Here is a 26,325-nt window from a genome sequence, read left to right as displayed (position 1 = left end):
AAGAGAAGCATGCATTTCTTTTAGTTGCTTTTTGGCAGCATGGAATGATGAGTCCGCTCTGTGCTGTGTTGTACCACCGGTTACAATCAATAGTACACCTCAGTCACCTTTATAACCAATCAATGGGTCAGCCAACAGAAGCCCTGCCTTTGTCCCTGATGGTCCCTTTGCAAAGTCATAACTATCTATTTTAGGGCAGACAGCAGCAAGTCACTGAAATCAATAGCAGTGCATAAAGTACACGAATCCCAAGACGATCTCCGAGATCACTCATCCAGGCAATCATGTTTTTAAATAGATCGGCACCATCACCATGAAGCCTAGTTATTTCCTGATAACTAAAAACTAACTCGGCTGTCTTAGTTAAAATGCTTCAGATCTTTAGTTTTCTCTCACATGAGGTGTAATATGAGGAAGCTATTCGTGGCAGCGGGAGCGGAAGAGTAGGAACCACAGGAAGCTGTTTGGATTGAGACAATCACCGACTTGCATCTGCTTCCCAACATTCAGCGGGATGCCCACTCCACACATCAGCTGACTTTGTTCTGAAAACAGGATGAAAAAGATAGACTTCGAACACTTACCAAAGGCTTGTAGCTGATTTATGAATCTTTTTGGCTTTGTTTGAACCATCGTAGGATTTTGATGAATAAAGTGCTTTTAATCTACTGACAAGACGTTTAGATGGTGAAAGTATAAAAAACTAATTTGGTTGAGAATCTTTTTTTTATAAGACAATAAATTGTAGATCTAAGCCCTCATAGGAGATGTTTTGATGGTTTATTATCAGATATAGCAAGTCATTGTGGGGTTTAAAAAGTATTGGGTATTAAGAGCGTTACGTCAAATATCAACACTGTGATATGTTATAACAAAAATGTATTTGTAAAAAGTTTTTTTTTAGTTATTTTTTATCATAAAAACAAGTTCAAATTCATTATTTTTGGTTCCACATTATACAGTGTTGACACCTAGCGCTTTTTAAATCGTATTTCATTTGTGAAACCAAATATCAATTATATGTCCGAACAGGACTGTGAGTCTTATATATATTATTATATTATATTAAATTATACAAGTCAAAATCTGTTGTGAAGCCCAGGATGTGAAGGACAGTTAAGTCTTTTTCAAACAGTTTGCTTTCCTATGGAATTCTAACTGTAAATGTTAATTATAAACGCTGGATTTATAATACAATCAAGTACACCACTTGTAATACTTGTACTACAAAAGTCAAGCTCAAAATATCAAGTTTGTGTGCTAGTTGTAATCAAGTCAAATCAGTAACTATCTTCAAACAATGTAAATAAGAAACTTCAACTCCCTTTTGATCTTTATGATTGAAAATAAACATCTACCCAAGGTTTTCGAATAAATATTGGTTTACCTTAAAATGAAATATTATCACATGAGAACTTTACTGTATAGTTTTTGAAATAGATTCATTTTAACCTACTTTATTCTACTTTTAATCGTTTACATTTTCATTTTAAAGAGCTTGTTTCGCTACTAAATTATGATCAAAATAAATCATTCATATATTTTTGCCTCATAATTTCTCAACATTTAAACTAATCATGTATACTTTATTTTTGAAAATTGTATCAAATGTAATGTATTCTTGTATCCTTGTTTATTTCATTGTCATTATTATGTATCTGTCTTTGTATGTTTCCAACACAGTTATGAAATGATCAATTTTTTTAGAAATTGAGACTGGCAGGTGCTAAGTTAGTTCTATTCTAATTTATTTTAAATCCACTCGTAAGTCCACTTTAGTCCAGAAGTACTTCATCTCTTCCCTGTCCTCTGCTGCAAATCGTAGAAGGATTATTTTCTTATTATATTATTTCTTCACTATTTGAAAAAATGACAGTTATGTAAACTATCCTGTTTTATTTCAGTAGCAATCACTAGTATCGGACAAAAGCAAACCATCCGTATTGACCTAGCCCGGTTCACAGTATGTTTGTGTTGGAGGTGGAGAAGATATATTTGGCATTTTTCAGAGAAGGATACTCAAAGAGCACGATTCTTTGTCTCTCTTCTTCTCTGCCAACGTCTTCATTTCCACGTGTGTGCACGTGAGTCCTAACACGCCACCACCTGAGTCGACTGTGATTTGTTTGTGTCAAAGTTTGCGTAGGCAAGCGCGTCGGTGAGAGTCAGTCAAAGACTCACATTTGACTTTTCTGACAGATATTTCTTCTCCTCCTTTTCTTCACACATTTCTTTTTTCTTTTTGTTCTTCTTCAAGACCTTAAAAGGGATTCAGCATGAAAAGTGTGTGTGCCCTTCTGAGGCCAAACTTAGAACACAGTTGCGTTTGGTTGTTTGTTTTATTTCGCTCTACCGACACTCCTGACACCAGAGATAAATGTATTAAAAGAAGAATAGCGTCACACCAAGTAGAAAATATTTTCACATCTACAATAATTCTTCTTATCGGGTTAGGTACAAATATTCGCTGCATAATAAATAGCATAACTAAAATAATGAAAGTGTCCCAGTCTAGTCTGTAGTAGTATTTTATTAGCAATATTAGCAGCTTAATACAACAATAAAGGATGACGTATTAAAAAATCTGAGGCTAAATTACTATTTGATGAGGCAAATATATTACAATGTACCCTTTTGGGAGAATGTGGATAACTATTAAATATACTTAAAACAATATGAAAAGAGTTCAAATGTTTAGTTGTATTGTGTTGTGTATACATTTTTTCTGCTAGTAGACTATCAAATATTTACGTGTTACTGAACCATGATTTGTAAGATAAATCGCTATCTGGCCGTGTTGGAAATACAGTCTTTCAGAGTCTAAACTGACTCAATAGGTATGTTCAGGTAGACTGAATAAGGATTTAGTGATGAAACCGCGGCCAATCAGTCGAGGTTACCGCGGCTAATGCGTGCTAACCTCAAATTCCCCTCAATGTAATAAGTCTTTTAGACCCAATACTTTTTCTCAACTAGGCTATTAATATGATCGTTAATGCCATTAAAGAAGCACACCCTCAATGAATTGTAGATTTCCCGACATCCCCATAGGCTTCTCTTGTTATGTCAGATGTTACCTCTTGATTTTACTGTCCATCACACTAAATAGCTGAGGGGTTATGCGACCAATCATGTTCGGGCCAGAGGTCTCAAACGTTTCCCCGCAGGCCATTTATAGCAGGTGGAATTCAGTTCTGCTGCTGGCTACTAGTCGTCTGAATGAAGCATGGTTGCAGACAGACAGAGATACCAGTGTTTAACCCTTGTGTTGTCTCAGGGTCAAGGCGTACGAAATCCCTGGCTTCCAGAAATACATATGCAGTGGAGGTTGTTTAGGCTTACGAAACGCTTTGGTAGATACTTCTAATAGTGGATGAGTGGGTTCCACTGTTCCACCACTTGGGTGTGATAAAATAAAACACACTAGGCTCAGTCCTGCAATGAATTATGTAATACAACATTAGCGATTTGCTGATAAAGCTTCATGAGGCAATGTCATGTTGTTTAGAGGTCAGTAGGTGAATACGATTAAAAATGATTTTTCATTATAAATAGTTCATCAAAACAAAGGGAAATAGTGCAAAGTCCGTCATCTAGTGGACTCCAAAAATATTGACACTGCCTCATGAAGCTTCATCAAACCATCACTTAATAACGTGCTATAATAATATTAAGACTGGTATGTGGAGATGACTTGTTGTTAGCCAGATTTGCTACCTACAGGATATTGAAAATAGTGGGTTCCATGACAGTGAGTCCATGTGGCTTATCTGAGTTGTATCGGTAATGTGAAATGAATAAACTGATATGGTAAAAGTGGCTGATTGGTGAAAAAGTTTTACATCTTAAGGTAGTAATGGATTATTCATAACAATATTGACTTCTTCTCTGTAGCAGTTGGATTACCTGGAATCAGTAGAAATTGTTTGCAAAATCTGTGCCACATAAATAGGTTTGAATCATATTTTTTCCACGTTATCTTGTAGCACCGCTGTTGGCAAGAACATGCAGGCAGGAAACGAGTTATAAAAGTAAAGCGTATATGGTCGATTTACAAAATAATACAATTGACAGCGACTTAAGTTATGGGCATCCTATCCCCTCATAGAAGAGACGACTGCTGCCTCTGTCACATTAAACACCAAAGTAGAGGAAAACTAGGGAATGTCGTCGTCAAAAAAAATCCTCTATTACCCTTGATTAACTTTTATTTGGCGATTTATGTTCCTTGCTGCATCCTTCACAAAATAAATATTGCAAATCCATTAAATAACTGACATGAACAGCACATTTTAATTGTTGTGACAGAGACTAGTCAAGTGTTTATTGTCACAAGAAAATGTCGCACAAGTTGAACGAAGAGGCAAGAACGCATTTAATCCGATTCTTCTCTCCATTGTCTGTGACCTCACGTCCACGTTTACACCAGAGGACAATTAGCCAAAGTAGGCTTGACCCTGAAGTTAAGGACCAATTCAAAGATTGGTGTTGTGGGATGTTTAAAAGTGAAAGATTACTCACCCTTCCCTACACACCGACACACACCGACACACATCTCGATCTCCCTCTCTCCATCTCTGCCACGTGATTCCGAAAAAAACAGAATCCAGGTCTGTGTTGCCGGGGCCTACACGTTTACACGGTGAGTTTCGTGTTATGAGTCGAACTAGCTGTGTCGCGGTGTCACCTCGCCAAGTCTCTTTCTAATCAGGCCACTTACACATTCGCGAACAACGCGCACGCACACGCGCACACTTTTGCGAAGGCCATGTGTTGGGATGGTGATAGAGGGTTGGCAGTTGGCAGACAGACAGCAGACGCTGTTCTCCGACATCAAACGTCTCAGAGCAGAATCTCACTTTCATGCATACACTTTCTCTGTCACGGCCACACACACCATCCTGCAAACCCAACAACACACATTTTCTCTGATCTCGCTGCCAAATCCGAAAAGACTTGGAAGGACTCACACATACACACGAACAAGCAGGAACACAGCAACATGTACTCATGCACAGAAAAAGTCTTGTATCGACTTTTGTCAGCTATTGTTAAAACCATCTCTGTGACGCACACGAGCAGGTTTCATTCGAGGCTCAGAAAGTGGTTTGTGTTCGTCTTTACACCGAGTTCAGTCAGACATGTTTGGTTACTTTATAATGAGCTTCTGATACCAGGACTATTAAGTGCTCGACGGAGGAGCTGATAAAAATAAGAAACAATTAAAAGCACAGAAGATAGGACGATAAAAGAATACAATTAACCAGACGTTGGTGAATTGTTTCTCCAAGGAAAGTGTTACACGAGGACAACTGCACACCCAAACTTGGGAATAAGTTTCAAATATTTTTTATTAAGACTTTCTGCAGAGATTTTCAAACTCTCGATGCAGGGATGGATCCAACATATATATCTTGAGAAGAACTCTTTGGGAACTCACTTATATTTTTCCCAGCTCCTCGGGGGACTGCAGGGGGTTTGAACAAAGCTGTCACTGTAAAAATGGTGCCTGTTGTTTGATGGTCCAAAGAGTCAGGAGTGAGACAAAGAAACTCACATTGGTTTAGTTGAAGATTGAAGCTTTGATGTCGCTGGGATTGCTCAAACAGAGAGACATTATTACTTAATGAGACAAGTAAGACACTTCTTCTCCTCTCTTCCTTTTGGACAACTGAACCGTCCAGCAGAACTTGGAATTAGTAAGATGCCAAAATCAACAGTCTGCAGTCCTGACCCCACCACCAAACCATCAAATAGTAAAAGTAGACAGGTTAAAAAAGGAGACAAACAAAAGCAAGCAAAAGATACAGTTAGATCCATATAAAGATGGATCGATGGATAGACAGATGGACAGAGAGAAGGACAGGCAGGCAGAAAGACAAACAGACAGACAGATAGACGAACGTACAGAAAGATGTACATACGGTCAGACAGAAACAAAGAAGGACGTACAAAAAGAAAGAAGGACGGACTGGCAGGTGGACGGACCAAAAGGTGGACATACGGGCAGACAGACACAAAGACGAACGTACAACCAGAATGAAGGATGGACAACAGGTGGACGGACAGAAAGATGGACATATGGTAGGACAAACCCAAAGAAGTATAGACTAACAGAATGAAGGATGGACGTGCAGGTGGACGAACGGACAGATGGACATATGGGGAGACAGACACAACGATGGATGTACAAACAGAAAGACAGATGTACAAAAAGGAAAGACAGATGGACGGGCAGGTGGATGACAGAAACATGGACATACAGGTGGACAGACAAAGACGAACGGATGGACAAAAGACTTACATACAGAAGGACGGATGGAAGTACAGAAAGATGAATGGATAGATGGATATATGAATAGAACTTTATTGATCATTTTGTAAAACTACAATAGGAAATGAGGAAGTAGTATGAAAGTTTTCTCAGATGACGTCTCTCAAGGAAGGTGATCCAGTTTCAAACTATATCACAAAGCTAAGTTAATTCAAAGATTACAATTAAAAATATCCCACGGCTTGAGATGATTAATAAACAACTTTAGTGTTGAATCCACTCCGTAGATGTGGATGCAAAGAAAAACTGCCCGGAGCAGAATGTTTCACTTTTTGACATCAGAGGCTTTAGCTCTTTACGTAAACACTTGTGGAGCAAACAGAGCCTCTGAAGCATCATACGTGATGTCCTTTAGTTTAGTCCTGCATGCATATTTAATGCAGTGACAGATATTCCATGTGTCTGCTTATGAACTCCTGTTTTGTTTGTGTGGTTTATTCACTCAGCTGTTTAAGTGGATTCTTTGTTGCTCGGCCTCCATTGTGAGGCGGCCTTGCTTTGCTGAGTCGAAAATGAAACCTTGTTATTGTTACTGAGCTTGAGTAGAGTGTGGATCTCTAAAGTATGTTCCAGGTTCAGCAGCTTGGAAACTGATTAAAACATTGAACACTTTACCTTTTTATCCTTGCCATCTGACTTGATGTCATTTATGCTGTTTAATTAATCTTTTGTGAGTCAGAAAAACACACAAATGAAGGAATTCAGCTGGAATTCTATTATTTAGCCTTTAGAGTGTGAAAGCTGCTTAGCAATCTAGTCGCACCATATTTCATGTAGTGATACTACTTCATCTGCTACCTTATACTAGTACTACTGCTTCTTCTAATACCTAATACTACTACCTTATTCTACTACTACTATATACTACGCTATACTAATACTTCTACTTTACACTATTACTACTAGTTTCACTAGGTTATTCTACCACTATTATCTACTACCCTATACTACTACTTATTCTACTTTATACTACTACAACTACTATCTACTACCCTATACTAATACTTGCTGAACTTTATACTGTCACTACTACTTCGACTACCTTATACTACTACGACTACTATCTACTACCCTATACTAATAATTATACTACTTTATTCTACTACTACTACTATCTACTAGCTCATAATACTACTACTTATTATTTTACTTTCTTATACTATCACAGCTACTACTTCTACAACTGCTCCTACCTTCTACTTCTACTATTACATTTTCTACCTTGTACTACTACTACCTGTACCTTAACTTTTTTTTTTTTTATATTCTGTTTATTACTTATTTTTTTACGTATTGTTGTATTGTTTACTACTGCTACCAATGTCATTACTACTACTACTATTATTTTATACTTACTATATACTTATAATACCTTATACTACTACCATAACTACTTCCGATAATAATACTAATACTATATTTTACTACTACTATTGCGTTTTCTACCATCAATTACTGCTATCGCAACTACCTTATACTAATACAACAAATAGTACTTCTGCTACTACCCTTAATTACTACTTCTCCTTATATTTTTACTGCTACTACTAATACTTCTTCTTCATCAATATTGAAAATAATAATAATAATAATAATTATATATATATATTTCACTTATTCCAGTGAGTGTGGCAGGTTTAGGCATCAGGTGTCCTGCTGGTTATAATGATATAAATCATAAGATTAAGTATTTGATTATACATGTATATATTAAGCATATCCATAGTAACTAAACAGAGAGGAGCGCTTGAAGCTTTTATTTGGTTTTTGAATCAAACATCTCAAATGTTGTTGTATATAGACGTGTGAAACGAAGATCAAGAATGATGGAGTCCAGATGAAATACTGTTCAGCTCAATGAAAAATATAAGCATCTGTTGTTTTTGATGGATGAACGGCAAACAACAGTGGTTGACAGTGAAGCACGGCGACAGACAAGACGGAGAGATATCACTCCCAAAATGATTGATAAGATGAAAAATGATTCATTGACTGATCGTGACCCAGCAATGGTTGCAAATTGAACCATGGGTGGTGAGACGCCGATACCGAAATTGGCTTATTCGTCCGTCTGCGGAAAGTTCTTCAAAGGACTTGATTTTTATAGGAAAGATTACTGCAAGCGAAGTGAAATAGTTCTGAGTCTGTTTATATAACTCTTTCAAGTCGCCATTTTTTATGTTTTTCTCTAACTTTGCTTTCTTTTTTTTATTCCCCACATTAACCTTTCCACTGAATTTGTCAACTATAAACTTAAATATATTCATTTAATCCTTGTTTTATTTCTGGTTGACCCTGTGTCCCTGAAAACAGAACCCAGAGGCAACACAAGGGATACATCAAACACATTTATCTTCTTGGCCAACGGGTCACCTTGTCCATAACACAATGGATATTAATTGTATAGTTAATATTAATATACAATATTTAAATTTATAATGCATACGTCCTACTACCGGCCCTTTTTTTAAGTTCTATTTGAAGCAACTTTAATATTAACCTATTATTATTAATCCATCCATCAATCCATCCATCAATCCATTCATACGTCCGTCCGTTAGTAATTTTTATATATTTAATATGAAAGGATAGCATACCCAGAATTGAAATAATACTGAGAATTGGTTTATTCATGTTTCTATGTTTTATTTATATAATTTAGTTTTATGGAAAACAAGTGAATTTAAACCGTGGGTGGAGGTATGCCTGTTTTCAGTGCTTTCCTATTTAAGATTAAATCTATATTTAAAGTGGATTTAACTCAAGAAATGACTGGTAAAAATGAATGAATCAACCTAATAACACGATTATATAAAGGAGGTTAAAATAGTTAGCCATCAAGCTAGTCATCATTATATATGATGTCATGTTCCCAGGGTAGTATTTGGAATGGAAACAAGATAAATGTGTTGTTCCTGCAGCGTGAAGCTGACCACACATGGCTGTGAATGTATTATTCTGCCCTTCACCTTGATCGAAGGTCGACTTAAGATGCAGTATTGATTCAAAGAGTAATTGTGCTCCGTGTGTTTTGTCAAGGATCAGAAAGACGGCCATATTTCAACGGGTTCCGCTCACATGTGTAAGCAGACCGGCCCGGGTAGACAAGCCAGTCCGAGGCCTCTGCCCTTCAGAGTCATTTAGAATTCATCTGGAAGCCTGACCCTGACAGCTGTTTGTTTTTTCCGTCCCGGGGGGACGAGGATAAGGAATGGAATGGTTGTAAGAGGGGCGTGTTGCTAATGAGTGAGAAAGTGATAGATACGAGAGGGGACAGAGGGAGATTGGAGGCGAGACGGCGAGGAGAACTTGGGGAAACGGTTCAGGACTGCTTCTATTCCCAGCGCTGCTTTCTGTCGCCGGCGCCGAGCGGAGAGACAATGAGCGGCGCTCCGGACGGCGTCCATTAGCATCCCGCTTGTTAAAGTGTGTTGAATGTGTGAATGCTAACAAAAAAGACAAAAGCGAGACAAGGCGGTCGCCGACTGTAAATATAGGTTTTTCATAACAGTAAGTCAAAGTGTACCGTGTAAGTGTGTCATCGGGGGATTCGCGCGGTGAAAAATTTAAAGCCTCTTGCAGTTGAGAGTGATGAAGAGAAGGCCCGGCGGGATGGAAAGGTTTTTGTCTTTTGTCCGCGCTCGGTGTAGGTGTAAGCGGATGAGTAAATGGACACGGGAGGAAGGAAAAGATGCTCCGAATCGGGGAAAACAACAACTCGAGAGACGGAGGTGAAAGGAGAGTTGTCATGGGAGCATACGACGGCAGCCGTAGATTGGATAAACGTGCAGTGAGGGACGATATCGAGGGAAAGGTGCGATCCTATTTTTACACTCATCCTTCTGAGACCACCTTTTTCTTTTTACCTATCCATCATCATGACCCCCGATCTCTCTCTTTTTCCCTCCGTCTCTTCCCCCCCCCCCTTTTTCATGGAGAATCAATTAATGTCTTCCAATCTACAAGTAGAAATTGCTTATTGACTAACAATAACTATTTTTCTAAGTGTGCACAATGCGCTCACACATATTAGCTCGTCGGCGGTAGCGGGAGCTGCTTGCGCGCCGGCTCTGCGGTCCCGCCTGTGTTGTCACAAGCCATTAATGTGGCCATAGCTTATCTGTATTGATCGACGGGGCATATAGGCATCTTAATCCATTCTGTCTGGTGAAGAGGCAGCACTCATGCCCAGTTAATAGGCGGCCGAGGAGATATATAGCATGAAATCATAACTCCATTTTACCCGCACTTACTCGACCCAAATGCAAGAATATTAGAATGTTTGTGTTATTATATCTTAAAGTAATTTAAGCATCAATTTGCTGCTTGAAGAATGCCTGTTTAATTGGATTTAAGTAAAAATATACTTGTTATTGTACTTTTTTATTATTATTGCTTTTACTGTTTATGTTGTTTTTTATTATTGTTCCTCCTTCAAGTAGGACATATATATTTACAGATGTATATTTTAAAATGACTCACATGTTATTCACACAGTAGATGAATTCAGTTTAACCACCCTGCAACACACAAGATGTTCTCCACTGCAGACATAATGCAGGAATTGATTTCATAAATAATGATTCTTTGTTAGACAGAATAGTTTTGCTCAGGCAACCCACCCGAAAAAGTTCAGTATTAAGTTAAAAGTTTTCTTTTCTTTACAAAAATAAACTGTTAAAAACGATATACATATCTTCAAGACCTTGGCTCCTTCAAGGATTTGACTTACAGTGGCGTGAATCTCTTTTTTATTGGAAGACTGGACATGATACAAAAACATCTATGGACAAACAAACTGAAATTAATCAAATAAAACGAAACAAGCAAATTATTGATAAGAAAAAAGTAGATCAAACGTCCTGAGATTTTTTTTTTTTATTTCTATTTATGAGAAACAAGAGTACATATACAAGTAGAAAAAATTGAAATAAAAACCAAAATAATGCTAATACATCAATCTACATTTGTGAAATTAATACATGAAAAAGTTAAATGATACGGTGGGTGGAGAGGGATTAGACACAGTCATATGATGATGATTGAGAAAAATAAAATAAAATGTTTGTTTTTTTTCTAATTTCCATAAAGACACCGTATTTTTGAGCCACTGTGAATTGGATAGAGTCTTGGGTGATTTCCAGTGAAAAAGAAAACAACGTCTTGCTAGCATGTCGAACTGGTCCAATATGAATCATGATTTTTAAAGATTAAATTATAGTTTGATTTGTGTATTTAAGTATCCATGACATACTTTCTATGAATTAGTACATTTAAAAAAAAGGTTAAATATTTCATTTTACTCATAAAACGCGCTTATATACAATTTATCTATGTGGAAATGTCGGAAGCGTCCATGTCCTTGGTGAAAATGACTCCAAAGTGAATTGTTTCATTTCCAAAGAAAAAATGTTTTTGTGTTTAAAATGCTTTGATCAACACTTTAAATCTCTTTAAATGCATCTTGAATTATCTTTGGCGTTCTCAAGAGCGCGTCAAATGAATGAACCTTCTGCAATTCAGCTACTCTTAGTACCACTTCTAGCTTTGTAACTACAAATAAAAAGCACTTCATCACTAATGAATCCTGGATTTTCAGCCCGTGCGCGCAAAGTGAGCATTTACAGAGCTCAGTAGGTGGCGCTCTCGCTTTAAAAGGATGAGGGTTGATTGAAATTTTATGCTTCATGAAGCTTCGTGACAACACTTGGTCCAGACACGCCAAAGTTTTCAATCCTTGTTCCAACAGAAGTTGAAGAAGAAGTGGTTTTTAAAATTATTTGGCACACTTGAGGCTCACATGGGGACTCCTGCTCTTTGTTTGAGCAGAACTGTTTACTTACCCATGACAGGTTTGTTGCAGTGGTGCTTGTGTGTATCCTCTTTGTTCCGGTCTGATTACATTCCCTATAGAGGGATTTATCATCTTTAGCAGGCAGAAAAGGGAAAATTACAAGCCCATCAATCCCAGCGTTTGATCTCAGCTGGGTTTTTTTTTTATGTCCCATGGCTTTTCATTGGAGGTAACAATGTGTGTATTTACTTGCTTCACCCCGGGCCGCCCAATTTGGCCATCCGTCTCTTTATAGCATCTTCTGTCAGGCTCCGTCTCACCTTATAGCCCTCATCAGAAATAATGAATCGGTACAGAGAGAGATCCATTCAATTTTAGATCACATACAAAAAAAACATTTTCTTTTCTATCAGAATCAGGATTATTTTTATTACCACTATTGGAAGCTTTGTTAAGTTAAAAACACAACCTTCTTTAACATTTACACGTTGATTCATCTGCTTTGCCATTTTAGATGAATGTATTAATGACAACAGAGACCCTTCAGTCAGGGACAAACAAGGGCAGTCGAGGATCGCAACGTGGCCCTAAGAATTCCCCATGCAGAGCTAGTTTCCGTCCATGCCTCCTTCACGTTCCTCCGCACATTCATTAGAGCTCTTCTGCACTATTTGGTAAAAAGCTCCTGCATGTTCAGCATTTAGATGAAGTTGGGAATGTTTGGCAGCTCCAAGTGCTTGCCAATCACAAGGCGGATTTATAGTCTTGCTGACTGGAACTGCAGCCTAACAGGATCAACTTAGAATAAGCAGAACAACAGGATTGTAAAAAAAATAAATAAATAAAAATGTACCCAGAAAATGTAATTGGGAAAGATTGTGGTCTGTCATTGATTCATGATGACCACACACACTTGTGGAGCTGCGTTTTAAACATCCTGGCAACCACTGACTGGCTCGGACCAGGTAATGAAATAGAGGACAAAAGGGTATTTGGGCATATTTGGAATTTCTCTTCTTAAAAGAGGAATATACCGGAATATGATTGCATTAGCTGAGTTCAGTATGGTTAGCAAACACTTCCCTTAAGGTTTGATATAACAAAATGATTCATAGATTACATATTATTATATTTTAATTTTTTAAGTAATCAGATTGGAAATATAGCTAAAAAATTAGATATTATAATGCAGGAAATTTGACATTTCCCCTCAATCTTTATTGTAAGATTATATTGAAATGCTCAAGGTTGTTGTGTAATTATTGAAAAACAATGTTAGAATCACATCCACTTATCTGTGAAAGAAGAAAAGAAAAGGTTAATTCAAGAGGAGATGTTACACTTTTTTAGAATACAGCTGTTCTTTTTTGGTGACAGCCTCGTTATAAAAAAGGGTCCCAGTTTCAGGTCCTACTTAGTGGCCTCTTTTCTGCTTCCATATGTTAACATCTTGTCCCTCTCTTAGACTCCCTCTCTCCATCTTTTTCATCCACTGATTTGGTCCAACCTATTTCTGACCCTGTCTGTTGGCCCAACCTGAATGATTAAATGTTGCAAGTTCTTTTAGCCAAGTTTTAGAAGGTCAACACTAAAACACTGAAATCACCGCATCCTGCAAAAACAAGTTTAACAGCACGAACCTCAATATAAATGTCTCTTTTCCCTAAAATTCATGGCGGTGATTCAGTGGCGCTGTGATAAATTAAGGGACGTAGCATGATCCTGAATTAGCAAGCGTTAATCACAAAGCTTAAAAGAGCTCCATGTGATTTACTGACATCTGTAAACCTGTTCGCCTTCAGGTTTACTGCAGATATATCCCGAGCAAAGTGTTTTATAATTCAACTTGCAGGAGTGAAGAAGGAAAAAAAAAAAAAAAGAAACTTCTGTTTTCGTTCGTGGCCAATCCATCACTGGTGTGGACAGATCGGCACACGCTTGACTGCTTTTTGACAATGCACTTTGTCAAGTAAATACCTTGTGTAATGTCTGAGAACTAGATGTCAAGACACGAGACTCCCTGCTGAGAAGACGATCACAGACACAAGACGACTTTTCCCCCGTTTCCCCCGCTGTGAGGCGGTGACCTTCTTTTCTTTTTTTTTTTTTTTTTTTAGCCAAATCCCGTCTTTTGGCTTCTCGAGACATGCAGCCCATCTGTGTGTGTCTGCATTGTTCGGTCAAGTAAAACAGCCAAATGAGCGTGGCCATGAAAGCCATTTGATCTGTGTGCCGCGGTGCTTAGACTGAATATTTGAATGTGTGAGACCCGCAAAAAATTAAAGAAGCCACTCAACCTCCTCGGTTCCGGGGGAAAAAAAAAATCGTAATCCCCTATTTTGTTTTTTAAATCAGGTTTAGAGACACACCCTTCACTGCCTCTCGTGCTCAGCCAGCCATCTTCTTCTTCTTCTCAAATTTCAATGATATCAGCGGCGCGCGGAATCATGGCCGCGATCAGCCGCTCGGCTATGAAGCTATTACCAATATGTTTGTTGCAAGCTGTGAATTATCTTTAGAAAAACATGCATTATCACTTTTGAGCAAAGATTTCCTCCGATTATCCACATGTGGCAAGCTTTGTTTTCCACTGTAGTTAAATTCAACAGCGTGAGAAGCCTCCGAAGCCCTGTTTGGAAAGAAAACATCTGGTAAATGGTAATATCCGGCTTTCGCAAGCGCAGATGTAGCAGGCTTCACCTGGTGTGTGCGTATGTGCGCGTACAAGCAGAAAACCCTGGCTAACCCCCTCTGTGTTTCCCAATGTCCTGTCTCTGAAGAGCTATGACCATTAAGCAGCTGTTCGCTTCTAAAGCCACCCGCAAAAAAAAATGCGGGGACTGTGAGAATGCAAATGAGTCTCTGTTTGTGCCAAAACTTTTCTAGAGGGACTCACTGTTAGGTCACAGTCACACTGAAGCGTAGACGCTACAGTACTTGGCTCGCGTGCACAAGCACACGTCTGGTCACTCTCGAATATCCAATGATCTTTATTTAACGACTTTTTTTCTTTATTAAAAACCTGCTTTCCAGGGACTTCATCCACGTTTTTAGATATTAATTTATTAATTCGGAAGTGTCGAGCTTTTATCTCTGCCATACTTTTGCACTTCCTCTCTTTATTCTGCTCGTTGCATCATTGTCCTCTGATACCTTTATCATATCAGTTTATCACTTTTATACTTTATACAAACCCTCCTTTTTTTCTCACTTCAAAGTTTAAAAATCAAATTCATTCATTTTCAAAGCCTCTTGATTTTAGGTTAGGTAAGGTGAGGTAGAACTTTATTGAAATTGTTTTTTTTTCCAATTAGACACTATTATTAAAAATAAAAATAAGAACAAGAACAAAGAGAAATAAAGAGAAAGAAGACAAGATAATACAATCTAAGTCTAAAGATAAAGAACATAGCTCAAAGAAAAATTACAAAGACAAAGGATACAAAGACTAACAAAGACTAAAGACTAACATAGAATAGAACATCATGATACTATTTATGACGATTTATCATTTTGCTCCTCATATTTACATCAGGAGTTTGTATGTTCTCCTAGTGTTGCATGGGTTTACTCCGGGGACACCGGTTTCCTCCCACAGTCCAAAAACATACAGAGGTTAATTGGGAACTTGGGGAAATTGTCGGTAGGTGTAAGTGTTTGTGTGAAAGGTCGTGTGTCTTTGTGTGTTCCCTGCAGCAGACTGGCATCCTGTCCAGGGTGTCCCCCTGCGTCTCGCCCGAGGCGCTCATAAGGGAATTAACGGCAGAAAATGGATGAGTGGATGTTTACATGGTATTTACGGTTTTCTCATACTTGTCCACCAAATACCACCATTTTTTGGGGGAAAAAACAGTTAATAAAACTATCTTTCCTAAATCACCACAAAGACTAACTCACATCAATTTATATGCAGACAAAGTAAGACAGGAAATTGTATAAAATTACCATATTATTACTTATAAATGCTAGAAAGCTAAATAAATAGTAAACATTTTAAAACCCATGTCATATTTTTTATAAGTAACGTAAGAATCATTTTTCCTCCAGTGAAGTTCCCTCATATCACACACAAAATACAAAAAAACAAGTGAATTGAACATGCAAAATATTGTAATTTATTATCTAATATGTTTAAATATATATACATGTATATATATTATTTCCACATATTTTTACAGCCCTAGCCTTGAATGTTGTTCTAAGGACATACACTTGAAGAATGGGACTGGAATGGGGATCACATATTAACTATTAAAAAGCTGCTTATTTATATTTGTATTTACAGAAAGCTTTCCTCATATTATGCATTATAAAGTACTAACTCACACCTTGTTCTTTGTGACGATAGTCTACCTTTAATAACATGATATTAAGTAGTTCAAGATGAACAACACCCTAATTACTGATTGTTAACAGGAAATAAAGAAGAAATTTAAGATTAAATTAGGTGTGTTAACCCCTTAATATGTGCAATGAAAAGTAATTCACTATAAATAATAGTCTATTTTAAATAAGTATGAAATCAGTAATGTCATCATTGGCCGAAATACTTTTCTTCATATTCAACATCATCAGGATCAGGTTTAAATTGTAAAGTGCAGTGAGGTGGAGACACATACAGGCTCCTAAATCAAACAGCGTCTTCGATTTAAATCAAGTTAAGCAACCTTTCTCTTGCGAGGCATTTGTTTCTATTCATTAGCTGATGTTCTCTATGAATCTGTAATCGCTTCTCCACAATACCTTTGAGTTGGCCTCCACAGAAGCAGGGTTGGTGCTCAGCAACAGGCAAAGATCAGAAGGATACGCTGGAATGTCTTCCCGGAGCTGTCCACGGGGCTGAAACAGTTGTGTTCCAAACGGCACGAACAAGAAGAGGACCTTTGTGTTTTGCTGGATTATTCTCAGTCTTCAACAATTCTGCTCGGCAATAACTGTTTCTGTTTCCTGTTTCTTTCCCTTTCATATTTCGGAAGAGCTTCAGAGCCGACTGTAAACATTTGCCAATATCAAACAACTAATTCTGCACTTGACACTTTTTTTGGATGATTTGAATATGAACAAACAAGACAAGACAATATATGAATTTAGCATTTGACTGTGACCACAGCAGCTGTTGAAAGAACGAGAAGGAGTCCAAGACTACCACCTCCTGTTCAGATGGTCACCAGATTGATCTCATTATGCTGCGTGGAGGTGTCCAGTTCTTAAAAGACAAACCAGGTCATCAGAGCTGGATGTTGTGACTAAAATTATACACCGGTGGACTTGGTTTATCTTAGTTTGATGGCTTGAGAATTGTTAGAATATATGCTATGATTTAATGCTTTTCCTTCCCCACAATTTATTTTATAGATGGAACTTAGTCAATATTAGTCGTGGCTTTTGGCTGTAAGTTACTGGTTGATTAAATCCAGTCAAAAATAACACCAGCGGGCCAAATCTGTCCCATCAGGTAATTTTATGTGGCCCACCCAGCAGGTTCGCTCAGAATCCACCAAGAGTTATATTCATTTGGATTGTCTATTTGGATGCTAGTCTTTATAGAGATTTTCACAATGAGATTAAAAGTCTTGTCGGGAAAAGGAATTTAGATGAGTGCTCTTGGTAAAGAAGAAAAAACATAGATGGATAAAAACGATAGACTGAGCCACCAAATCTGAAAAGACAATATCTCAAGCATAATCACATTTTCTGGTCCAGATAGTTTGGTAAATAAATATTTTCATTTTGCCCGCAACCTTGATTGTTTAAAGATTTTGGCCAGTTGCATAGTTGAGTTTAAAACTACAGGTTTAAATAAAGAAAGGTTTGACTTTTTATACATAGTAAGGACTCTAAAATGAAATGATTAAGCAATCTGAGATGACTGGTTTTATCTTCAATAGTCTTCAGTCAGCTGTTTTTATAAATGGGCAAATATCTGTAAAAAATATGTTTGAAAAAATAAAAACAGTTAGAATCTGCGTAATCCTTGAATCATACGCAGATGAACCTGCTCTATGTTTGGCAAGTAGTATATAGTAATTGTTATTAAAAGAGTTTTAAATGGTGTTTAAATGTTCTATTATTTTCAAACTCATTCATGAATTTCATGAATCTATTGAAGAAGGAACAAAGAGGTTATGCAACAGTGGGGTTCCGCCCTCCGGACCTCCTTGGTGTGCCTGGTGTCTGAACACTCGGCCAAGACGATTTCACAAGATGTTTCCCAATCTCGTTGCATAAGATGTTTTCCCAATCTCTCAGTGTGTTTGTTTTATGTAGCTGGAGAAGCCAATCCAGGATGATGTCAGTGATCTTGGAAACAATAACCCTTCACGCCACCACAATTCCTATCAGTTTGCCGCTCATGAAGAGCGAAGAGTGGTACGACAGTTGTCGAAACCAGACAACAGCTGACCAATGTGGCACGAAGGTGCTGAGTCAGTATCCAAACAGAAACATTCGGTCCTTATTTAAAAAAGAAAGTCCGTCGCTTATAAATTATACTCTTGTTTTGCCAAGTTCCCAATCTGTGGTGGTAATAGGTGTGTTAATACTATTCCAACGTGAAGTGTAAATCTGTCAAAGATGATGAAATGAGATAAGGAAAAGTGTTACCAACCATGCTCAATTGTTATGATGTATATTACGGAGCCGCTCGGCTTTATTTCTGTGTGATTAAAGCAGACAGCCTCTGGCTAATAAGAATATATGGTGACAGGTATTTATTTGTTGTTTTTTTTTTCTCCCCTGCCCCAGTTTTGTCTTCAGCCTTATCGCTGAGAATCACACGCTTCACTGAAGAAAGGAACTAGTGAAGACGTGTGTGTGTGTGTGTGTGTGTGTGTGTGTGTATACAGGTGGATGTGTACGCACCACTCTTGCCCCCTCCTCTAATAAGAGCTTAACCTTATTAATCACTTTAGTGTGCAGAGGCTGGCGCCGGCGACACACACATGCTCGCGTGGACACACTCAGACGTGCACACACGGGCATGTCAATCTGTTATTAGTTAATAGCTAATTAGCACAAGGTGATTAATTACTATGGCAGGGCGTGCGGATGACAAGGAGCGGGGGGAAGGAAGGAGGAAGGAGGGGAGGAAAGATTGGATCGTGGAAAAAACAATCGGCCTTATTTTTCGCCCGCGATCGAGAGAGGAGGAAGCAGAAGATCGGCTTCTCGGGCTATCGATTGTGAGGTGTGCGTCCGCCCGTGTGCGCACGTGGTGTGCACGTAGGTTATGCATATTGCAGAGGTGTGCGCCAGAGGAGGGTGTTTTGCTGGCCTGTGTTTATTCCTGTGTCTCGGGGGGATCAGCTGTAAAGGTTAACTAGTCTTTTCTTAAGCTCTCAGCCTCGTGACAAATGACCGTGTTCCACCCACAGGAGCACCTTATAGCACACCTTCCCTCGTGGTCTATTCCGCTCTCCCTCTCTCTCGTTCGGCGCTCCCTCCCTCCCTACCTCCCTCCCTCCCTCCCTCCCTCCGTCCCTCCAGGTCAAGAGAGGAGAAACAGGAGGAGACGGGTTGTGTGGAAAAGGTATATGTGAGGTGACGAAGGACAAAAAGGTCTTCGTCGTTAACAGCCCCCTAAAAAAAAATAGTGCAACCACAATATTTGGCACGATGGAGTGCGCCTTAAATATATACTTGGTCAATCAATCAAATGGAATTCATGATGAAGTCAAGGTGTGTATGACAGGTGCACGCAACTATCCATCATAACTAGGGCTGTCAATGGATGTGATTAATCACAATTCAGCTGAGATGTAACAAGCACAAAAAAAAAGGTTTTTTAGTTTATTTCTCAACTCTAAGACCCTGGTTTACGCTTACTTTATCACTAACTTTAGTTTTTTAAGACACTAAACGAGTGCAAGTCGTCAACAATTAAATGTTGTTTTCTGGCGTATGCAATAAAAGTGGCCCATCAGATAGTTTTCTCAAAATCAAAGAATATAATCGTCATATTTTTGCATTACAAATTATAAAGATGCCTTTGTTTAAGATAAGATAAGGGACAAAGATGATGGGTATCTGCACTAGTAAAATATCTACAAGTCAGATATCTACAAGAGTAAAAACAAATCTTTTCAGCCAAGTTATTTTTATGTGGCCCCCCCAGATGGTTGGCAAAAAAAAAACTAAGTAGAATGTGGAACAAATGAATATCTTGAAACATCTTCGTTGACTCAACTCCAAATCCACTGGCTTCTAAACTTGGATATAGGTAAAGCTGTAACGTAATCCGGGCGAGTTTTGTCTCCATTTCTGGTCGAGACTGGACAGACAGTCAAGTGTTCCTACAATAATGAGTTGAAGAAGGTCAGCAGATTTTTTAATTTATGCTTCGTTTCCCCTCGGTCAAGTGAAAATGAAACACCCGATACTAAAGTCTAGCTCAAATGATACATATACTGAACAGTGTAACGTGTGTAGAAGGAACCTATGTGAAGGTTTTTTATCCTTTACAAAATCGCTGCTATAGAATCTATCTGCGTGACCTTTTCCTACGCTTCCACAGCTCTCTACTTCTCCACATTCACTGACCCTCAATGCTGAAGTGCTGCAGGTTCACGTGTTCTCTTTTGAACCAGCCGTCTCTCAGGGACCGCCCACATGTGCGCCGTATTATATATGGTGGCCATTCTGGTCTGGCGAGTCTAATGATGTTGCATGGCGATGATTAATAACCTCAACAAGGACCTATATCGTGTTGCGCATGCGTGCGTGTAAAGCTTGGGACATGATGGAGTATTACAAGGTATTGTCTGGAAGAAAATTTGTTTCTGTATCAGGTGTATTTAATCATGCATCTACCACAGACTTAAATGGATGGTTCACCAAATTTCAAAAATGTTCTACTCACTCTCATGTCGACAAAGGTTTTCAGAGCAATCCGTATCTTTTTGAAGGTACAGATAGATATGAATGCATTTCTTTGTCCAAAAATACACACTTAAAGACATCCAAATACCTCCAAACTGCTTGTCTGTAGCGTCCCTATTGTATTGAAGCCCTGAAACGAGAAATTGTTTCAGAAAAATATTAAATAAATCTATATTTTAAGATGGCTCCCGACAATTTCTCATGTCCCGGCTTCTTCACAAGATGGATGGTACAGACAAGCAGTACGGAGTTATTTGGATGTTTTGAAGTCATTTTCGGACGAAGTCCCGGTCCCAACTGTCATATGGACATACATTTCTTCTCAAGGAATTAATTAATCTAAAAATAATCCCATCCCTTTGTTAATATGAGAGTGAGTAAAAAAAATGAATAGGATATTGATTGAACTTTCCCTTTAAATCTAAGTCAAAGCTATCATCGAATAATAACTTTTGTTAGTACCTCCAAAATTTGAATCCAGTGATGGATGACGAGAGATGCTTGGGAGCGTCACATTGTGGAACATGAGTGGTAATTTGCCCCTTTTCTTCTCTTTTCACCAAGAGTTTTTTTTTTTTCCTCCCATTCTGACCTATGCTGCTGCATGCATGTGCATTGTTCTCGCTTTCTCTCACATCCTCGTCCACACATTGTCTCCACTCTTCTCTATAGCATTGTTCACTGAGAAAGATGTATTCTTTCGTCAAACGCACGCAACAATGGAACTAGAATATATGTGTTTATATTGCTTAACTGTCAGAGTACGCAAAAAAAGGATTTGATGAAAGTATCTTCTTTGCTTCATATATAAAAGACTTCTTGTAGATCTGTGAAAATATGTCTGCCCTCTGCTGGGCGCTACCAGGACCTTCGCCTACCTGCTGAAGTCTCCACACGTGTCGTAATTGAAAGGTTGTTTTTCTTTTTTAATTCCTGAATGATCTGAGGGGGATTACAAACAGGTCGACATTTGGCCCACGCAGGCGAGAGTTTTTCCTTAAAAAACGAGATCTGTTGCCCGGGATCCTCCGGCTCCGTTCGACTTTGTTCTTCTATTTTTGGGACATGTTGCGAATGCTAACCCGCCCATGTGAGATGTGACATATTACCGGCTTCATCTCCGCAGTGTCCTCTGCCCCTATCCTCTCCTTCCTCCGGCTGCTGCACTCCTTTTTTTAAACTCACCTCCAACCGGTCTTTCTCTTTCACCTTCTTTTCTTTTTTTTTTCTTCCCAAAAGCCTCTCGCCACACAGTCCCTCGTGTCTTCTCTTTCCCGTCCTTTGCCTCCTCTTTTTTTTCACTCTACATTTTTGATGTGTGTCTTGTCACATTCTGTCACTCTCGCACACATTCGTCAGCTCCCTCATGTTCTCCCACTCTCTTCTCCACCTCCTTCTTCTTCTTCTTCTTCTTCTTCTCCACTACAGCGTCACCCGTTCAGTGTCTCACCCTTCCCCTTTTTTTTTCCTCCATCCCTTTGGCTCATTTGTTAGCTCCTGCTGTCATCCTTCCTCCCCCTCCATCTTGGTGGTGCTGAGAGAGAAAGCGCGAGAGAGAGAGAGAAAGAGAAAGAGAGAGAGGGATGGAGAGAGAGAGACGGAGGGAGGGAGGTAGGGAGCGAGCATGTGTGTGTTGAATCTGCTCTCAGTCTCATCTGTGGCCAGATGGAAGATGGAGCTGCAGCCGTATCTCTCCGTCTCTTCTGTTCTGCCTGCCACAGGCTGAAAGGCACTCTTTTTTCCACCCTCAGTGTCTCCTCATCCATCCATTCCCTTATGCCCGACTTGGCCTTGATTTGCCCCGGATTGAACCAAAAAAAGGACTGAGAACAATAAGGCTCCAGGAAGAGAAAAAGGAGGAAATCTGTACGGAGCATCTTGTGCATCCCTTGTGGTATTTTTTGATCAGTGGTGTTCCTCTCGCCACACGACAGCGGCACATGTGCGAGCCTGTTTTGTCCACCACGCTGCAAGAAGTCTCTCCTCCGGGCTCTCCAGCTCTCACTGTCTTGAGCGGCGCTCCGGCACTCGGCTAAACGGATTGTTCCTCTCCAAACTCAGACAAACAACAGAAAGGAAAAAAGAAAAAAAAAAAAGATTTAAAGAGGGGAAACAAGAAAAAGAGGAGCAGCCCAGAAGGAGAGAAAACCCCGAAAAACAAAACATTGAGAATCAAGAAAGAATAACTCTAAAGGGAGTGGAGGGGAGCGGAGTGTGGAGGCGAGGAGATAAGGGTAGAGGGTTAATCAGGGAGAGACACAAGTACGGAGCGATGCATCACTCCGGCAACACAGGAAGGACCAAGACCCTCTCTCACGAGACAGGTGAGTCCCTTTTCTGATTGTGCGGAGAGAAAGAGCAGATGCTTTTTTTTTTGTTGGACTTTAATCCTCATCATCAGGAATCCACCGCAGGAATACCGTCAGATGTGTGTGTGTGTGTGTGTCGGGAAGGATCAAACAGAATGCATCAGAATCGAGGTCTGCTTTGAACTGTGCTTGAAGTTCTGATTGGCATCTGTGAATGCGAGTGTTGCACCTTCTGGTGGTCAAGCCTCAGCCTTTAGCTTCACTTCAACTGCTGTTAATTGCAGTGATTGACAGGAAGCTGATGGCACCAAAAAAAAAACGTGAGGGGACACAAGTTCCTCCAGAATCCATAATGTATTCAAGCGTGTGTTCTTCCGATATTTACAAGGTTATTGCTTTTTAATTCCATCAATGCAGATTGAGTGAACATATGAAGATCGTGTGTGTGTGTGTCGGTCAGGGGGGGGGGGGGTTATGTGGGAGCAATCGTTTGACAGAAGAGTTTGACATCAGCAGAGAGAGGTTAAGTGTGTCGATCTCTCCAGTGTATTTTTGTTTGTGTGTGTTTTATAATAGTTGTTTGATTGCTTTGCGGGTGTCAGGAGATTGCTAGCAATTGCCAACCTAATCAAACAGTTTCCACAGACAATCACAACGTGGCACACACACCCTCGCAGCAGCATCAATGGCACATCTGTCTCAGTGCACATCATGAATATACACGACGGAGGTGCTGAAATATTCGGAGTAAAAAAGTTGTTTTTTTTCTTCCAGTTTTTAATTCTTACGCGGTTGCTGTGGCAAGACCAAAGGGGGAGTCAGCCGCGGTTTCCTTGGCAACTAATTAGGATGGTCCTGACTGCTGGGTCTATGAAGACAGATGACAGATCAGTGGCTTTGCTTCCTGCTAGACTAAGCGGGTGGTCCCTTTGGCTGGTGCGGCCCCCCCGCCATTGTAGTCAGATAGACCCTCCGCACGCCACCTCGCACATGTTCAGCTGTCACGAAGCAGCGTCATCTAAGATCAGATTAAAAGAAAAAAAGGATGTATACGCTCCTGTTGATTTGACAGCAATAGATGGAAGGAAGCTTCATTCAGTCAACCCATGGTCACGAAGGTGCACGCCTTTAAGTAAAGAAAGAAGGAAAAAATATTTTAGTGGATTATAAACGCTATCTGTTCTTTCATCTTTTATTTGGTTTAAACTAGCGACATATCTTCAGTTTTTTTTAATTTATTTTTTTTGTAATTTGACTAATTCTATTCAGGTGTGTTTCCAGTCACTATACACAACAATCCCTCACACTTATTCATTCAACACACCTTCTTTTTTTTTTTAACTCTCTGCCAGATCATCAACTCAAAAAATATTTCCCTCTGCTGCCCAGCCTTTGCTCTCTCCCTCAGTCAGGCACCAGCTCCACCCAATGGCCTCTGCAGGTACTGACGGTGACACGAGATGACCGCAGACTTTCATTAGAAAGAAGGGTTGCTGTGTTGCTCATAACAAGTCCTATTTACATTTTTGGGGGATTATTCAGTGTGATTGATTGAATGGGAATGTACACAACAAGTCATATTCGAGGAGAGAAATGAAGTTTATAAGAAACACAGAGAGAGGAAAAGAAAAGAAAAAAAAATAGGAGTTGGATTGAAGAAGACATGCGTGTCACCGCTAAACAAATAAGCATGTGTGGGAACAGATGGTAATAATGTTCTCTGTTGCAAGACTATTGGCTCGTACACACACACACACACACACACACACACGCACACCATTATGCGTTGGGCTGTGAATCATTAAAACTTTGCCTCAGTAAAAAAACTGACTCAAAAGTGAGCAACGACACTGATCTACAAAGGCCCGGTCATCTCTCTTTCTGCCTCCTCTCTCTTTATCCATCTGCTTCTGTCTGCTGCTCTTTTGCCACTTTCATCGCCGCCAAGTATTTCTGCCTCTAGACCTATAAATCGCAGCCGCGAGCCTCCTCTCATCTTTCTGCATCTGCATCTCCTGTTCTGGAAGGTCTCGTCTGCCACGCTGCTCGCCCTCCATCACCGTGGAAGGAGCTTGTTGCTTTGTTGCTCGTGGAGACAGATTATGTATTTCACTTCTTTTTTCCTCACGCCCCCCCCCACCAACCCCCCACCATCGTTTTGTCCTCCCCACTCAAGGTCAGTTAGAAGATTGCTTTCAGCCCCCCTTCTCACTTCCCGTGTCCTCACCGATGCACCTTGCATTATTGTGTACGTGTCGGTCGGTGTGTGTGTGTGTGTGTGTGCGCGGCACCTCCTGTGCAGCCGAGTATATTACACGCCGGGCATGTATGAGAGAAGGTAATGGAGGCGGAGTTTTCTAGCTCATCTAATCGGTTATGGTGCCAGATGATTAAGAAGCAGCCGGTCGACCGGCTGAAGCATTGAACATTTTGAAATGAAAAAGAAACGTATGCACAACTTGAGTTAAGGCAGGGGTGTGTTGATACGTTTCTTTTGCGGGGCCACATCAAGGGGCCGTCGAGGCCAACGACTCCGATTTATACGTTTCATTTTGTTTGCCATGTTCTGATGTGTGTTAAGCATTCTTTTTCGGGCATGTCGCTCCTTCTCTTTTTTTTCCGAATTGAAGGAACAATGCCACATAGATGCGATAAGAGGGAACTTTATACCACACATAAAACTTCTATCGATAAAAAGACGATCTTGTTTAATCCAATCTTTTTTGAAACGTTGATGACTTTCGGCAAAAGATTGCGACGACGCCTCTGATTGGCTGAGACGAGATAATTAGTAATTCAATTGTAAGTGAGTAAGTAAGTAATTTTTATTTATATAGTAACTGTTTGTAAGTTAAAAGCAGTTAAAATTTTAAATGGAACAATTTTTTTATTGTGTTAAAAACTGGTACACGGTTCGACCAATCAGTGGCGTCATCACATGTAACCCGGTTACATTCCATTGGGATTAAAGTCACATGTGTCTTGTTGATAATAGAAATAATTTGTGATTG

At 39.5% G+C, this 26,325-nt stretch overlaps 1 protein-coding gene across 13 annotated transcripts in view; it reads left to right on the top strand.

Moving 5' to 3' along the window:
- Positions 1-26,325, top strand: part of tenm2a (teneurin transmembrane protein 2a) — a 215,016-nt gene that overhangs the window by 46,804 nt on the left and 141,887 nt on the right. For 2 of the 13 annotated variants that reach the window (XM_087798492.1, XM_087798490.1), the window contains exon 1: positions 22,420-23,329. The exons of the other annotated variants lie outside the window; for them this stretch is intronic. In XM_087798492.1, the coding sequence (XP_087654618.1) occupies positions 23,278-23,329 (52 nt within the window). In that variant the 5' untranslated portion in view covers positions 22,420-23,277. Of the gene's footprint in view, positions 1-22,419; positions 23,330-26,325 lie in introns of those variants that run through there. 13 annotated transcript variants of the gene reach the window in all.

The sequence above is a fragment of the Callionymus lyra genome, chromosome 9 (assembly GCF_982586985.1).
Source record: "Callionymus lyra chromosome 9, fCalLyr1.hap1.1, whole genome shotgun sequence".
In the NCBI taxonomy this organism is placed as follows: Eukaryota; Metazoa; Chordata; class Actinopteri; order Syngnathiformes; family Callionymidae; genus Callionymus; species Callionymus lyra.
Note: the sequence above shows the minus strand (reverse complement) of the source record. Positions and strands in the feature narration are given on the sequence as shown.